This window comes from Uloborus diversus, unplaced genomic scaffold, assembly GCF_026930045.1.
Source record: "Uloborus diversus isolate 005 unplaced genomic scaffold, Udiv.v.3.1 scaffold_1396, whole genome shotgun sequence".
NCBI lineage: Eukaryota > Metazoa > Arthropoda > Arachnida > Araneae > Uloboridae > Uloborus > Uloborus diversus.
In genome coordinates this window covers 1-16,770 of record NW_026558094.1, presented here as the reverse complement: position 1 = coordinate 16,770, position 16,770 = coordinate 1, and the positions used below count along the sequence as shown (strand labels likewise).

The 16,770-nt window shown below is 32.6% G+C and overlaps 1 protein-coding gene across 1 annotated transcript in view; it reads left to right on the top strand.

Annotated features, from left to right (window-relative positions):
• Window positions 1–14,186, top strand: part of LOC129232772 (anaphase-promoting complex subunit 1-like) — a gene marked incomplete at its 3' end in the record, with an annotated part of 34,380 nt that extends 20,194 nt beyond the window's left edge. Inside the window, 6 exon segments of the mRNA XM_054866875.1 lie at window positions 2,723–2,857; window positions 4,318–4,375; window positions 5,783–6,042; window positions 8,108–8,284; window positions 11,824–11,894; window positions 14,095–14,186. Of these exon segments, the coding sequence (XP_054722850.1) occupies window positions 2,723–2,857; window positions 4,318–4,375; window positions 5,783–6,042; window positions 8,108–8,284; window positions 11,824–11,894; window positions 14,095–14,186 (793 nt within the window).
• Between the last annotated feature and the right edge of the window lie 2,584 nt (window positions 14,187–16,770).

Here is a 16,770-nt window from a genome sequence, read left to right as displayed (position 1 = left end):
GCACGTAGCTTAACAAAAGCCTTAGAAATATTTTAAAAGAGGAAAGAAGTTTCCCTTCCTTGGCTTAAACCGCAAAATAACTTTCTTAACAGTTAAAATATTTTAATTTATATCCTTTTCAATAAAAGAAAAGGATTGATTGCCAAAATAAGCACGTGTTTTCAAAAAAACAAAACAATTAAAGGGAGTAAAAGACGTAACCACATGGTAACATACGAATATAATTTCCGCTTCGAAAGTAATTTCCATTAATCTTTTGCTTTTATTCTTGAACTTAGTCATTTAAAATCCTTTGTCTTGCTTAAGATAAGTCTTGGGTGTTGGTTTTCTCTAAACGCTTCTTACAGCTCTCCTAATGCTCGTAAAAACTTCAAATAAACTTCACTTTAAGCAGAAAATTCCGAGCTTTAGAATGAATTAAAACTTAAAAGTGTGAATGAAATAATTATCTCCCATGTTATGAAATTTATGTGGAAAATGAGCTTTAAATTTGAATAGAAAAAGAAAAATCGAATTTTCGGAAAATCGCTTCTAGGTGCATATCCCTATGCTGCAAACTAAATTTGTGCCAAATTTCATGAATATCAGCCGAACGGTCTAGGCACTATGCACATCAGAGAGATCCAAAGGTTGAACTTTATTATTAGTAAAGACTATTTATTCATCCTTCCCTTTAGATGAAAATGTTTTCTTCAAAACCTATACTGTGCTGTGTACATACAATTTTTTTATCTGATTGGTAAAAATCCGCAATTCAATCCTCATATTTATAGAATACTGTTTTTATGGTTGTCCTTTTTTACTTCCTTTTACGAAGTAAAGGAAGTATTGTATTCGCAAAAAAAATTTCACCCAAAAATCGGCCTTAATTTACATTTTGCTTGCCCCGGAATGAATATTGAATTTTTTTTCAACCCAACCACATGTGGATATATGCCTAAAAACATACCTGAAATATACATTTTGACAGTCCCCGAATTACTTACAACGACTTTTCTTGTGATGTCCGTATTTGTGTATGTGCGTATGTATCTCGCATAACTCAAAAATGGTATGTTCCTAGATTTGGTACGTAGACTCCTAATGGGGTCTAGCAGTGCAACTCCCCTTTTGGTTGCATTTGGATGTTCCAAAGGGGGTCTTTTACACCTTTTTTGGGGGAAATCATTGTTAATTTCAATGCAAACTCAAGTGGTGTTATAATTTAGCAAACACTTGGCGATGTATCTCCAATTTTTTTCGCCAACTTGCCGACAATTTTTTTTTTTTTAAATCTGGTTTCAATTTAGCCGCTATTGGTGATATTTAGAGAGTTCACCATTGAATCACATTAAAATGTCCAATGTTGGGAAAATTAATCTGTATAATTTTTTTTTATTCAGTTCATAACAAACTTAGGGTAAAAATATTTAAAGTGTTTCTTTGCTTATTCCAAGGCACTGTTATCATTAAATTGGCGTAAAAGGAAGTCATGTGATGCACATATCAGCTTCTTTGTTTTAAAATTTTAAGAACAAAAATACAGGAAGCTACCAAAAAATCTGTACTTGAAAAAAAAAAAAAAACTTTGTACAGTAAACTCCTGATTATCCATGGAATAGGGTGTCACTGTAACCGCGGATTAGCAAAAATCACGAATAATCCAAATGATAGGTAAAAGACATCACTGCTATATACAATCGCTAAAAAAGATGAATAACACTCACACTTATATTTAAATTATAGCTAAAAACTTTGCTACATTCCATCTACTAACATGGAATGTAAAAAATATACATATGTAAAAGCTAAAAATGAACAATAACATAATCAAAAGTTTTAAAAGCATTTAATAACCTAAAAAAAAATAGTGAAAAGACCTGCGGATAAACTGACTGCGTTTACTGTCTTTGTGCTCAGCATACCTCATATTGTCTGTTGTTTGGGAAATAAAAAGTAATATAGAAAACCAATAACAGATATATGAGATTTGCTGCTCAATTTCAATGCTGTAAACTAGCTTTTACCTACTTTTCATGTGAAAGGAAAGAGTGCATATGTTATATTTAGTGTGCTTTCTGCATCATGCGCAAGAATCAATTTTTTTTAAAACAATTTTTGAAGGTTTGTTGCTTAGGAAACTGCAGAAGTTTCCTTTTATTTTCATTAAAATTGTTGTTTGGAAATATAGATGTATTTTATGTCTCATAAAAAATTTATACATTGCTTAAACAACCAGTTGTGAAAATAAATCAAGAGAAAGCTGTTCATGATAAGTAAAATATTGTGAAAAACTGATATTCTTTTGAAATATGTTTGTTTCTGTTTAGAGCTGAATATTTAATGAAATAAAAGCATGTTCTACTTATTAATATTGAAAATTGTACTTTTCAATCTTCAAATTCGCAGAATTCCTTAAAAAAATTCAGCTTTTTGTTTTGTTTTTGAGCATCACACTTATAGTGCTGGATACCTCAGCTAGTTGTTAATAAAATAATTATCTTGAAAAGTCATACACAATGCACATATTAAAGATATAATGTAGTTTGTGAATAGCTATGTGATATCCATTGATTCACATTTTGAATAATTCTTTTTTGAACTTGTATTTTATATTTGACACAAAAAGTGAAAATAAATGTAGAGAAGTAATTGATGTCAGATACTTTACTATCAATCGTTTTTTTGTTTGGGAATGTGAAAAAATTTGTTTATTGAACTATTAAATCTTTTCCCCCCTTAGGTTCAAATGTTATCACCAGTACCTTCAGTTGCAGAAAATCCTTCATCTAAAACTGTTTTGAGTGATGAATTGTCATTCCTTCATGTGGGCCCTGTTAGAAGTGTTCGAGATGCTGTCAAGAATCGAGTGACATTAGTAATTCATTATTGCTGTCATTGTTATGCTTTGTTTAAATACAAAAACATTCTGTCTTTTGAAAACACCGCACAATTTTCAGAAGGCTTAATTTATTGACAAAGTGTCCCAAAAATAATGTATAAGCTCTTTGAATGTTAATAACAGCCACAATTTTTGTCTGTTTTTCAAGTGCGAGGACATGAACTAATGACTGAAGTCAGACTTAACTTTGAGCGCTAAAAATTCTCAACTAAGTGCTTCTAGAAAACTACAAACATGAGGGATGTACAAAAGCAGAACGGAGTTTTAATGAGATGTAGCAACAACACTCACATTTATTTATTCACTGAATAAGTTCAAGAAAGAAGGAACTGTTAAAATAGATCCACTTCAGGTGACTTTGACCATCCACAGCATCACACGAGAAAGAAAAGTCATTGAAATGCTCCTTCAATCTCTGAGAAAATCCGTTCAGCCATCAGCTCTTGGGACAGTTGAGCATCTGTTGCATTTTGAACCTTTTCCAATAGAAAAGTTTTACTCCCAGATTTGTATACAGCCCCCCCCCCCCCCAATGAGACATTTGCATAACAAGATCAATTCTCATGTATCCCCCTTAGTCTCTGGGTTTGACCCTGATGATTATTATCTGTGGCACACGACAAGCAAAATCTTTATAGCACAAAACTTGCTAACGCCAATGAATTGAGAGCAGCCGTATAGAGGAAATGTGCTCAAATGCCAATCAAAGTGATTAGAAACATTTTGGATTTTATTGGTCAGCATTATCAGCTGTGCCAGAACCAATGATTGGTAATTCGAAAACTTTTCATTAAATGGCTGGTTTCTACATTGGTTCACTTTATTTTAATAATTGAAACTTTTTTATATCATAATACTTGTTTGTTATAGTCATTCAAAGAAGGTATACATTTTTTGGGACACACACACTCTCTCTATTATAGTTATAATGGTTTTTGATTTGAACTTTTTATAGTTAATTTTTAAAACATGTTTGAAAATATGAGTGGTTTTTTGAACTATACATTTTGCAGTAAGTAGTTTAATGCCATAACATCAACTACTTACTTTTTGCACATTTTGTGTGTATGTTAGTCCTATTGTAAAGATTGCAAATGAGTGAAGTTCTTGTAATAGTGATGTTTTCAAATATGAGATGAGTTATATGGCTCAAAATGTGTTTCAAAATGCATATTAAAGTAAAAAGTTGATTATTTCTCTATTCAAAAATGATTTTAAGAAAATTTATCCTGTTTCTTTTTCTTTACTTTTATTTATTTATTTATTTTTTTTTCGAAGTTTTTCGCCCTGTATTTTTTTATTCCTATCTGGTTAAAAGTGCTGCTGCTATTGTTTGTAAATGAAATATTGGGCAAGCCTGTTAATTTTCCTAATGTTTTAAATTATGTTTGTTTATTGTATGTTTTTCTAAGGTACATAATAGTTATTTATTTCAGGAAACATCAGTAGGTTATTATAGGTTACAAATACCTGAAGTTGCGACTTCAAAAATTGGTAAGTTTTAATAAATTGATTTTGACACTCAAAATTATTAGAAAACGCTATTAATTTTTGCTATTGCAAAAAAAAAAAAATTAATTTTCAGTTATTACTAAAACAATTAACAATTACATTTCTCATAAAACTGTTGCTACCTAAATCTAAGGGTTTTCTCTTTTTTTTCGGTATTTAGAGAAGTTACCAATGCTGTTTTGTGCACTGGTACAATAAATAAATTCACTCATTATCAAGAGAGTACTTCAAATATGATTAAAATATGATAGCTAGATTATAAACATGTTTATCTTTGATTACTGAGAAAATTTATGTATCAAGATTCTTAAACTTCTAAAAGAGAAATATTTCGTTAAGATGTCTTGTACAAAAGGCATTTGCATTTGATCACAGACATTTTCCACTGCCACATCGTATCAACTTTGCATAACGATACCCGCTTTAACAATTCCCTCAATTTAACGATTCATTTTGTCCGGATTTGACTGCATTGAATTTCTATGCTCCTTAATTCAACGATACCCTTGATTTAACAATAACTTTTTCCAGTCCCTTCACGATTGTTAAATCAGGGTTACACTGTATGTACCCAAAAACACATCTGAAATCTTTTATCAAAATCACTAGCCAAAGTCACTAGCAACAACTAATAAATGCACAGTGATTTCGTTGTGTTCTTCAACTGAAAAGAGGCTGCCAAGTTAGTGTTGTATTATTAGTTTTGTTTTATATACACCCAAACCGGTTTCCTGTTTTTATGAGGTGGATAGTGATTGTCTAAAAAAAATCGCAGAAAAACATTGTTTTAAACTTTACGAGTTGCTATAGACAGTTGTTTTTGCAATACAGTTATTTTTTTTTAATGTGGTAAATAGGGACCTCGTAAAAAAAAGTCTCAGGTAGAAAGTAACCCAAAAACTTATGAAATAACTAGGAATTGCTTCTTTAAGTGAAATCAAAATAAACCAAGTGATGATAATTTTGCAGAATAGTTGAACCAAATTTCTCGAATAAGAACTTTTTTAGGAGGTCACAGTGGCTTCCTATTCGGGTGCCCCAGTCGTCACTTGAAGATACTACCTTGCACTTGTTTTATAAATAATTTTGTGAAATTGATATTGAGTCCCAATCTAATTGAACTTTTCATATACGGCAAAAAAAAAAAAAAAAAAAAAAAAAAAAACACAAAAGAAAAAAAAAAATTCATACAGAAAAAGATTGCACTAAAACAGGTTTGAGTGTATGTCCTTTTACAGGCCAACAACATAATTTTGCAAGGTGCTGCAAAACTTAACAAATCTCATTTTTCTGATCCTTTCAATTCATAAAATTTCATTTAACAGTTTAATTAACTCTTAAATTTTAGAGTAGGAATACTTAATATCAGATCTGCTTATTTATTTTCAGTTTTGAAATGCCTTCAAGCCTTAAAGCATGTCTTGCCCAGGGATATCTATACACAAGTGTTTGTGAAATGGTATTCTCAAAGGAATGCTCCTGGTCCTTGCGATATGAATTCAGAGCTGGAATTGAATTCCTTTCTAATGTGCTTGCTAAACACCATAGGTTTTGATGTGGAAGGAATTGTCCTTGGCAGTTTTATGAAAGAAAATACAGCAGCACCTCAAGTGAAAAAACAAAAGACGCATGAAGGAGGGTGTGATGATGTATGTTGCATTTTAAAAGAAATTTGTCTTTTTAACCGACTTCAAAAAGGAGGCGGTTATCAGTTCATACCGTATGTATGTTTTTTTTTTTGTTTGTCCACTCACAGCGTCTCACCTAGTGAACCGATTTTGATGATTCTTTTTTTAATGGATAGAGGATGGCTCAACTTAGGTCCCATTACTTTGTTTGACCATATTTGTTCTTTAGAAAAAAGTTATGGGCAAAAAACAGTAAATTTCTCTATTAAATGATTAAAATGATATTGTAGCAAAGTTCGCACTTGTCATCCGTGGATAACGGTGGCTCAGTGGTAGAATTCTCGTCTCCCACACGAGCAACCCGGGTTCAAATCCCGACTAGGACAAAGTGAATTTTACTAAAATTTCGTTTCTACTGTTTTCCGTATTTTCTCGAATGTTCTATTAATTTCTGTATCTTTTCAAGTCTGGAAAGTTCCAGCACTTTTTCAAGTTGTATATAAGGAGATGTAACGTTCATTCGTGGTTCTGAATTAAGATCTCGAGTTGAGACTAACGAGTATTCGCTTCATTTGGCTTTCACATTTGTCTTCGCTATCTTCATCTACGCGACAATATGAAACTCATTGTTATACAAGTTTGGTGCCATATAACTGTAACATTAATAGTAATTGTAATGATAATTTTGAATAAAGGCTTTTCTAAAGCAATACAGTGATAAAGAGCCGCACTTCTTACTAGGTAACTTCTTACTTTTACTGAAATATCTACATTTACACTAAAAAGAATGAAATAAAAAAATTTTGAAAAAAAAAAAAAATAGAACCGACTTCAAAATTGCTCTAAAAAGTGAAAAATAATTTTATTCTTTAAACACCATCGATAATACTTTTAAACATAATTTTTGAAGTTGGCGCAAAAACAAAAAGTAAAATCCATTGTAACCATGCTTCGTTCATATTTTTATCAAAAAATCATCCAAACTTAGGAACGAAACATTTATATCGTTACTCAAATATGCTGTCATCAATGCGTAATGCATGTGGTAATGAAGAAACTGGACGTGGTTAAATTTATACTTGTAGTTGAGTTATGGCTGGGAATGGTTTTATCGATCGTTTTTGCGCCAACTTCAAAAATTATGTTTAAAAGTATTATCGATGGTGTTTAAAGAATAAAATTATTTTTCACTTTTTAGAGCAATTTTGAAGTCGGTTCTATTTTTTTTTTTTCAAAATTTTTTTATTTCATTCTTTTTAGTGTAAATGTAGATATTTTTAATATGAAGCTTTATGATTGAAAAAAGTAACACTGAACTGTATACTATCATTAAAAATAATTAAAGTGTGTTTTTCATCGATTCTGTTTGTAAATAAAACAAAGCTATGCATATTTTTTCTTTGTAATTTAAATTATCTTTCGGATTTTAACATGATGTTAATAAGGTTTTTTTTTTTTTAAATGTGTCCAAAATATATTAAAATTAATTTAAGTTTGAAAGACTCAATATAGTTTGAAATTTCAAAACTCTCTCCCCCCCCCCCTATTTCATTTTTTTAATCTGCCAAATGTTTAAGGATTTTTCTGGCTTTTTGTTTATGTTAGCATTTTATGTTATGTTAAGTATTAACTTGATTTAGCTTGTACAGATGCTTATTCATAATATGCTCTTTTTTAGTCATAGTAATTGATAATGATGTTATTATATGTAATTAAAGAATTGGTTTACTATAGTTGAAGTAAACCTAACCTGACAGTGTTGTAATGCTGGGATTAGGACCTGTGAAGCCTTCACAATGGTGCGACGTTAGGTTTGCTCCAACTGTAGTCATCAAGATTAACAAGATATTTTCTTTTAAAAATGCAAACATTTTAATTTCATATTGCTTAATTTCATAGCCCAAGTTCCTTTTTTGTATATGTATTTCTCTATTCCTGCAATTTGTTAAAATCTTAATCAAAATGAACATTTTTATTGTTATTGAATTTTATGTGTGTAAAAGTTTCCTTATTTTTCTGATGCCTTTCATTGTAAAAAGTCTTTTTTTTTTTTTCAATATACATATATAATGTTTTCAATTTTCAGGATTGGTCGCATGTATTGTCAAGTAATTTGCACAGGCAAATGTTGGATTTGAAACTCATAAGTAGTAGTTGCAGCAATGGGTCTGTTACTTCTGACAACTCTCCAAGTTTCAATGTATCTGCAGTTCTTTTCCCATACATAGCCCATCTACTTTTTGCTCTTCATTTAGTGTATGAGGTAAAATATTCTTTGAGTTATCTTATGGTGTTTGCATTATGTTCCTTTTAAGTAAATATATGTTTATGGCAGATCTGACAGTTGAAGATAAAAGTTGGCTACTGTTTTTATCATTTACTTTTAACGCGGATAAAAGTGAACTTATTTTCAGATTGTAGTTATAATTTGAAATACTGATGTGTAAAGAAAAGTATGTGCAACAGCACAAAGCTCAGTTATTAGGCAATTTGAGTTCCGAGAATGCCCATATGAATAAAATTGTCATGAACCCTAGCCATTTACACCTTGCCCGTATCGTAAAACATTGTTTTTGCTCCATACCCTCCCCCCCTCCCCGTTCCCTCCCATCTTAACTAAACTTAGTGGCATAACCAGGGGCATGCACAGAAATTTGTTGGCCCATCACAAATGACTTTTAGGGGCCCCCTCCACATTTTACTCCTACTTCTGTAAATATATTTCACCCCTATTTTTAAAAATCTCGAAGCCCTTCAGGCCAGGGGGGCAGCAGGTGCCTCCCCCACCCCTGTGCACGCCCCTGGGCATAACAGACATTGGAGGCCAAGGTCTACTATGCCCTTCTGAGATTTTGAGACTTGATGTTTCAGTTTAACTGTCAACCAAAAAGTAGAATCCCCCAATGTTTAGTTTCCAAACACGCTTGGTACCTACTCATTTTATTAACTGAAAAGCCGAGTCAACCGTGGCCTACCAGGGGATCAAACCTGGGTCTGAGGCCCGGAAGTGCGAAGTGCTATTTCTGAACCACAAGGCTTCCCCTCCCATCTTAATTTATAAAAAAAAAGCAGTTTTAATCACCTGGTCTAGTACTTGCTTAAAACTGTTGCTAACAGAGATAATTCTCATCACTTAACATTTTTATTTATGGTGTACTTCAGTGCTGTAGTGGGGAGCGTTTGAATGAGGGAGGATGCCCTTTCCCGAAATATTTGTGTTTTGATTGTGAAAATGACGTAAATTGGTTTCAGACCACTTTTTCTTTTGGTGATTCAACCAAAACCCCAAAATAAGTTCCTCGAAATATTTTCCCCCCAACTTCAGCCCTGGTGTTCTCTTTGTTTATTTAATTGATTCGTTTATTTCAGAAACCACCAAAGTGTGCTTTTTTTGAACTTCCGGAAAACTTAAAAAAAAAAAAAAACTTTTGCAGCTTAAGTATAGGTCTAGTCTCCTTCAAATATTTTTTACCAAATCAAAAACACGCTATTGAAATAATCTATTCATTAAAACATTTTTTCTTTAAGTTTTTGAGTTATACTGTACCTAAATTGAAAAATACAAGTAGACTACAAGCTACAGATGTCTATATACAAAGGATCTGGCCTTATTCACTTATTCAGCTTCTGGCAGCTCCTTGTCAATTGTTAGCCATTGGGTGATAGTGTCATTAGAAGAGTTCATATCCAACAGTGCGTTTCATAAAATTTTTATATACAGTCGACTCCCGCTACAACGCAATCCGACTTACGCGAAATGGCTATAACGCGAATTTTTCACGAGTAACGAATTTTAGAGCTAACGCGAATTTTTCGCCTACAACATGAATTTTTTAGAAGGAAGTATTAGCTTTGTTATTGGCTACTAAATATTGATTTCATGAATGTTATTACGTCCCTTTGAGCATCACTGACAGCCAAAGTTCCCACCCCAAACTAGTCTAGTGCATCAAATAACCGTAATGGCACCTTAGTGTCACCTTCATCTAAGTTTGAAAATGTGAAGAAAAAGAAAGTTTCTGATAAAAAAATTTAAAATGGCTAAGATTCTCGATATGCTTAAACAATTATAAAACGTTGAAGGTAGCGCGACAATAAGTATGAGTGAATCTTTCATATGTACAGTTAAAAGTCAAAACAAAAAGATGTCCGTAAAAGTTTAGAACTTAGTTTCAATATTGAAGCTTGCAAAGCAGTCTAGCAAAGCAAAAATTATGAAAATGGAAGCTACGTGCACTCTTCCATTGTGGATTAATAAAAAGATCAGGTAGAGGAGATGTAGCCACAAATTGAAACGTTTTAAATAAAAGGTGAAGTGTATTTAAAAATGTATTAGATAAGAATAACGATCCGATCTTGGAGCATAAATCATCACTAATATCCTCATTTTTTAACTCGTAAGTATTGCTACTGTATCTACTGTACAGTACTATTTTGTGCATCATTTTAATTTTACTGCATGCAGTGCACACTTTTATTCCCATTGGTCATTTATTTTGTGCATCTTAAGTATTTCATGTTGAATAACGGTTTTTTATTTTTTATATACAGTAAAAGTTCAGTTCTTTATAGAAGAAACTGTAATGGTTAAGGAATACTTTAGAGCAGTTTGAGGGGTGTTTATAAGTGCCTAAAGGTATTTGGTATGCTTTGAAAAATTTCTATGCATATATTTTTCCACAACGCGAAATTTCAACTTACGCGAGAAGTCTTGGAACGCATCCCTCGCGTGAGTCGGGATTCGACTGTAGTCTATCCTTTTTTTTTGATTGGGACCTGAAACCAAAACTCTCGCTATGCAAAACCCGAATTTTAAAAGTTGTTTATATCATTCAGTGGAGCTTTTGTTGGGAACTTCTGTTCCTGTGTACGAGACGTACTGCAGTCCTTTGAGTCTAGCATTCCGAAGAATGTTCCGTTTGTATTTTTCTTTTTGCATGACTCCACGCCTACGCTTGGGATTAGGTTCATCATCTGAACTATCCAACATGGCTTAATAACTATATAATATAGTAATAAATAAATAATAATACCTAATTTTCACCGACAGCTCACAAAAACTAAGTGTTAGGTAACCTTTGAATCAAACAAAACAGCGAGTCACAAAACAGGTGAGGCCAACCATCAGGAGTGAAATTTACCGCAGAAAGAACCTAAGCGATGGCGCTTGGGTTCTTTCTGAAATAAAAAAAATTACTTTCAAGGCTGCCAAAAAGCATTCTGATGTGGAACATAGGTTATTTCTGCACTAAAAGATGTATTTCCCTTGAGGTTGTACAGTACCACCAAAAGCACATTTTTTAATACTTTATCCCTTATGTGGTTTTTGAAATAAGCAATTCAATTAAAAAAGGCTTTAGAGAAGCATGCCGTCGTTGACCTTTTCCTCAATAAATCATCTATTTACACATGCAGAAAAAAAACTTTCAGCTCTTTTATTTTTGACCAATCTATGTATGTATTTCTGTTGATTTCAGTCAAAAAAGTGATTAGGTAAAATGACATCATTAGTAACTTTAAAATAAGTTTTTATCACCTTATTTTCCATCTTTTTTTTTCCATTGTGTACCCACAAATAAAGTATTCTATTTAAAAAATAGTTGATAAGATTGTTAAACCCTTAGAAGAGTATAATACATACTACATACTGTGAATTATTAATTAATGTGGTTACAGGATAGTTCGAAATATTTCATTTCCTTGTTATTGAATAATAGTTACTCATGTGTTTCAAATGGTTTGATGAGAAGCAATATATTTCATGTAGTTATTTTACTTATTTTTCACTTTATTGATTTTCAGGATTGCAAATTGGATGTACTATTGTGGAATGATCTTGCTCAGCTATGCAGCTTTCTTTGTGAGTTAGCCAGGTAAAATTTAGTTATTAATTATGTACATATCTTTATAAAAGATTTTGTGTTACAAAATCCATGCATAGTAAAATCTAGAAGTGTTCTTAACAATCTGGATGTTTTATCCAAAGTCAATTTTGTGCCTATATTTTTGAAGGTAGATGTGAGTTGCGCACATTTAGTAATATGTTGCTTATGAGTTTGACCTGCCTCAGTTGTGTCCTAATGGGGTCGTTTCCAAAAATTTTAAATATTTTTTTCTGAAAGAGCATGCTTAAAAACATAGGATCTGAACATTTTTAAAATAATTTGTTTAAGTTTAATATTTTTAAAAAAATACTTAAATTGGCTCGCTTTCAATGTTTATGCTTCTGTCCAATGACATCACAAATGATGAAATGCCATTTTGTGTTGCCATCCACAGAGCAAAATATTTAATTTGCTTCTTTACTCACGTGTATTGGCAACAATATGGTTGATAGCAAGCGTAGAGCGCAATTTAAATTCGCTTCTTGATTATCATAACGTGGAATCGCGGTAGAAAGATGTGGCAAAGTGCATCATTTGTGACGTCATCAAGACCACACCTTGCTTTAAAAATTAGGACACTTAAAAAAATTAATTAAAAAATAACTGTTGGGAAAATGAAAGAATTTTCTGGGTCCATGTTATTTTTTTTTTTTGCTTATTCTATCAATTTCAGTGACGAAAAGTACTACTTTTGACTGAAGGAAACAACCCATTACATCATTTGTTTTTCATGTGACACAGTATTTTTTTTAATTTGGCTCTATTAAGAATGATTGAAATCTCTTGACCATTCTCTCATGCTGATTCACCTTTTCAACTTGCATGGTATTATATATAAATTTTAAGTGTTGATAACAGTCATATTTAACTAGAATCCACTTATTTCTATTTTTGAGTACTGTCAGATTACTCTAAAAGAATTACCAAAAAAAAAAAAGAAAGACAGAGTGAATAGCAATATGATTAGAGTGATAAAAAACATGCACCCTGTCCAACTCTGTACCATCAGTTATTTTATTTATTTATTTGTTTTTTAATTATGCTTCACTTGTTTATTTTCAAAGAGGAAAAATTTTTTAATAACCTTACATTGAAAATAATACCTAATTTATACAATAATTGGGTTACATATTTTTAAATTAAAAAAAGGTCAACAAATGATCAATAATCAAATTCAGCAAATAAAGTCATAGGTCTTTGAGAGCTTGAACAAGTTGGTTATTTTCTATTGTTTCTCTGTTTTGGAGGATCATGTGGTAGCTTCATTCGTTGGCCACTTCAATAGCATTACACCCTAGTCAGTTGTAATCAGTGGTGTTCCCATAGGGTATACTCCATATATGCCGTACACTCTCAAACATTTTTTAGACATATAGCGTATACTCTCAAGCCTCAAACATTTTCATATTATACGATATTATGTATATGATCGCATACACATTTTGAGCTTAATGGATTACTGGGAGTATACCCTCAGAAAAATCGATGAGAACATCACTGGTTTAATGTCCTACCTACTCTGCCACTCTAGTAGTGTTTAAGAAGTGTCAGTTGTCTGAACATTTCTCAGACCATTATATTGATTACTGATGATATTGTCATTACCAGTTTTATCCTAGCTTTTGAAAGTGCCCAGTTGAAATATTTTTGAATCTTCATTTTTTTTCCAGTTATAAATTTTATTTCAATGAAAATTTTCCATTTTGATATTTTTTTGCACTAAATGCCAATTTACCAAACCAGATAAATTAGCATGACTAATTCTTTTTGCATTGGATTATATGGAATGTCAGATTAGAAGGCAAGTGGATTAGATGTTTTTTAGTGCATAGTCTCCCAAGTTTGCATCTTATGAACAAATTTTTTTTCTAAATTAAAAGTCAGAGTTTCTTCTTTCTTAAGTTGTTCTTTTGATCTTATTTTTCTCATGTTTTTTCTTTTTGTACATACTGTATTAACGGTAAATACTATGAAAGAAAATAGTTTTCATTTTTTAACACTATTTCATGCAAAATTTTTATGTAGCATAACTTGATTATTATCACCCATTCTTTTGAAAGCAGATGATTTAGATTTTAAGTTGCAATTAATTTTCTTCTTTATTAATTTTTTTTTTTGTTGAATTGAATGCAAACTTGTTTTTTCCTTTAAATGGTTTTGAACATCTTATTTCTCTTTAAAATTTTAGAGAACTTAGAGAATATAGATTTTTGGATCTTTACTGGAAGGATTTTCCAAATCTCTTTTGTTCTTTAAGCAAGAAGCCTGCTCTACCTGAAGGTAAAATTTTTCTGTTACAATTTAATTTTTAAACATATACCCAATTGCAAATTTTTTTTACATAATCTACAGTGCAGAATAAAAATTCCAAAGATAATCTGCAAGGTACTGTCTGTTTTCTTTAGCTTAAACTTCCCGCAAATTTGTGCAAGCATTTGGTCTGTTCTAATGTTATCAAAATAGGAATTGAAACTCCGAAGAAAAAGCATGCAAAATGACGTGTTTAGCAGCTCCTCTAAAGTAGCGTGCAAAATGACAGTAACTGCGAGTGGGAACTGCCCATCGTCAACCTATCGCCCATTTTTTAAATGGAATTGATCCTGAGTGCTAGTTTTGACTTTCGAGAACGGACAGTAAACCCAGATTTGATTAATCGTAAAATCTATATTGGCCCGAGAAATGCATAAATAGAAAATCCTAATTCAAACACATGCTACTTCTGAATTATATCCTAGAAAATATGGTAAAAATTTCTATTAGCCAAAATTTAAGATTTTTCCCTTTCAAGTTTTTGGTTAGCGTAAGGTCACTAGTAACAGACAGTCATAAGTTTGGATTTAAATAATAAGCCTTTTGGATTGAAATAATAAGACTCCTAGTGGGGTCTAGTTGTGCACCTCGCCTTCTGGTTGCATTGGGATATAGCAAAAGTGGTTTTTTTTTACCCTTTTTTTTGGGGAAATCAGTGTTTCAATGTAACCTCAAGTGATGTTATAATTTGGCGAACACTTGGCAAAATATCAACAAGCTTTTGGTTGCCAATTTGGTGAAAAATTTGACAAAAAAATTACTTTTCGAATCTGGTTTCAATATGGCACTATTCGCAATTTTTTGGAGCGTTTTCCATTGAATCGCGTTAAAATTGCCGTTATAAGAAAAATTAATCACTGTAAAGCAATTTTTTCCTTTGGTTCGCAGCAAACTGGGGGGGGGGGGATATTTAAAGTGTTTCCTTGCTTACTCTAAGGTACTATTATCATTAAATTGGCATAAAAGGAAGTCATGTGAGGCACACATCAGCTCGTTATGTTGAAAATTATCTTAGTTTTTACTTGAATAAATTTTATAAAGTATGTTTAGTGTCATGATGCGCGCGATTAATTTTGTCAAATTATACGAAAACCAAAAAAAAAAACGATTTTAGGCCGTGGAAGTGGAAGCATCGCTGCCGTGCATAACCTCAGACCAACGACTGCCTTGAATGCCCAAGAACAAAAATTTAAAAGAGACTTACCCGGGGGTGGTGTTTGTTGACGATAGGAAAACACAAAATTAATTACCACACATTCTTTATTCTACGTTACTTCCAAGCAGACATGAAGACAGGCACTAGGCATGGTGATCACCAGAACATTTCACATAGTAAAAAAAACAAATGCGAGGAATCCAGACTTGAGAGTTCAAAAAAAAAGGGCGGAGCTGGCAGGGGTTGCAAAGTTCGTTAACGGTCAAAAAAAAAAAACGTAGAGTTCACGCGGAGGGTGGTGAAGTATTTAATTGTAATGTACGGAGGACGGACAGTTCATTATGGTGGGGTGTAATTCAGGGATGACTTATTGTTGACGATTTCCGTTGAAGGCCAATGTACGTTGAGACAAAAAAATGGCGCTGATAGTAATCTCCATGGTGACAATGTTTGAGCTCGTCGCACGCTTAAAAAGGAATCGAGGTACTTTCAAGGTAATTGCGGATCCATGCCGTCACACCTCATGCTCATTTGATTATCGAAAAAGTAGTTACATTAAGGGGACGATTCAGGTGCACTCTGCGTGCCGCCATCGGACGCCCATCATTCAGACAGGTGATGGATCACCTACGCTCTCATCATCGGCTGCGACGAAGTAACGGTCTTGATTGTTATAATTGTAAACATATATGAAAAAAATAAAACGTTCACCTCATGTTGAGGTCTTAACAATTTCGCGGCGAGCAAACGGCCGTCCCCAGACGCCGTGCACCGATGCATCATTATCGCCATCGTAGAACAAAAAACCAGAGCCGCAGAAAATGCGGGACCGAGCGGACAGAGAGCAGCAAGTAGAGTGAAGTGGGGTGGAAAAATGAATCAGCAAATGAGCGATCAGATCCGGGTACGCGGTGATGCGCGGGAACCAATGAGTGCGTTTGGCGCCCAAACAACGAAGGGAAGGGGACGCTACGCCATTTTAATGGCCGACAAGAAGATGCAAAAAATTGGATCGACGCTTGAAAAAAGTGACAAAAAGTTAAACGATGGGAAAAGTGAATAAGTCATATTTTGATATCGTAAAGTGTGCGAAATTTAACGGGGGAACGCGGGGAAAACGTGGAATGCACAAGAAAATAAAAAAACACAACAAAATGGGGGAAGAAAACGATTAAAATGACCGAAAACATGGGAAAATGTAAATGGGTAAAAAATGTGATATGCATTATCACATACACTGGCAAAGCAAAAGAAAAAAAAAGAGAAAAAAAAAAAAGAAAATTTTAAGTCCAGCTCCAATTTACCGAAACTTTACACAACAAATTCATACATCATATATATTCAAATGCATAAATGAACTGATTTTCTAGCTATAACTTCGTTCTAAAATAACAAAAT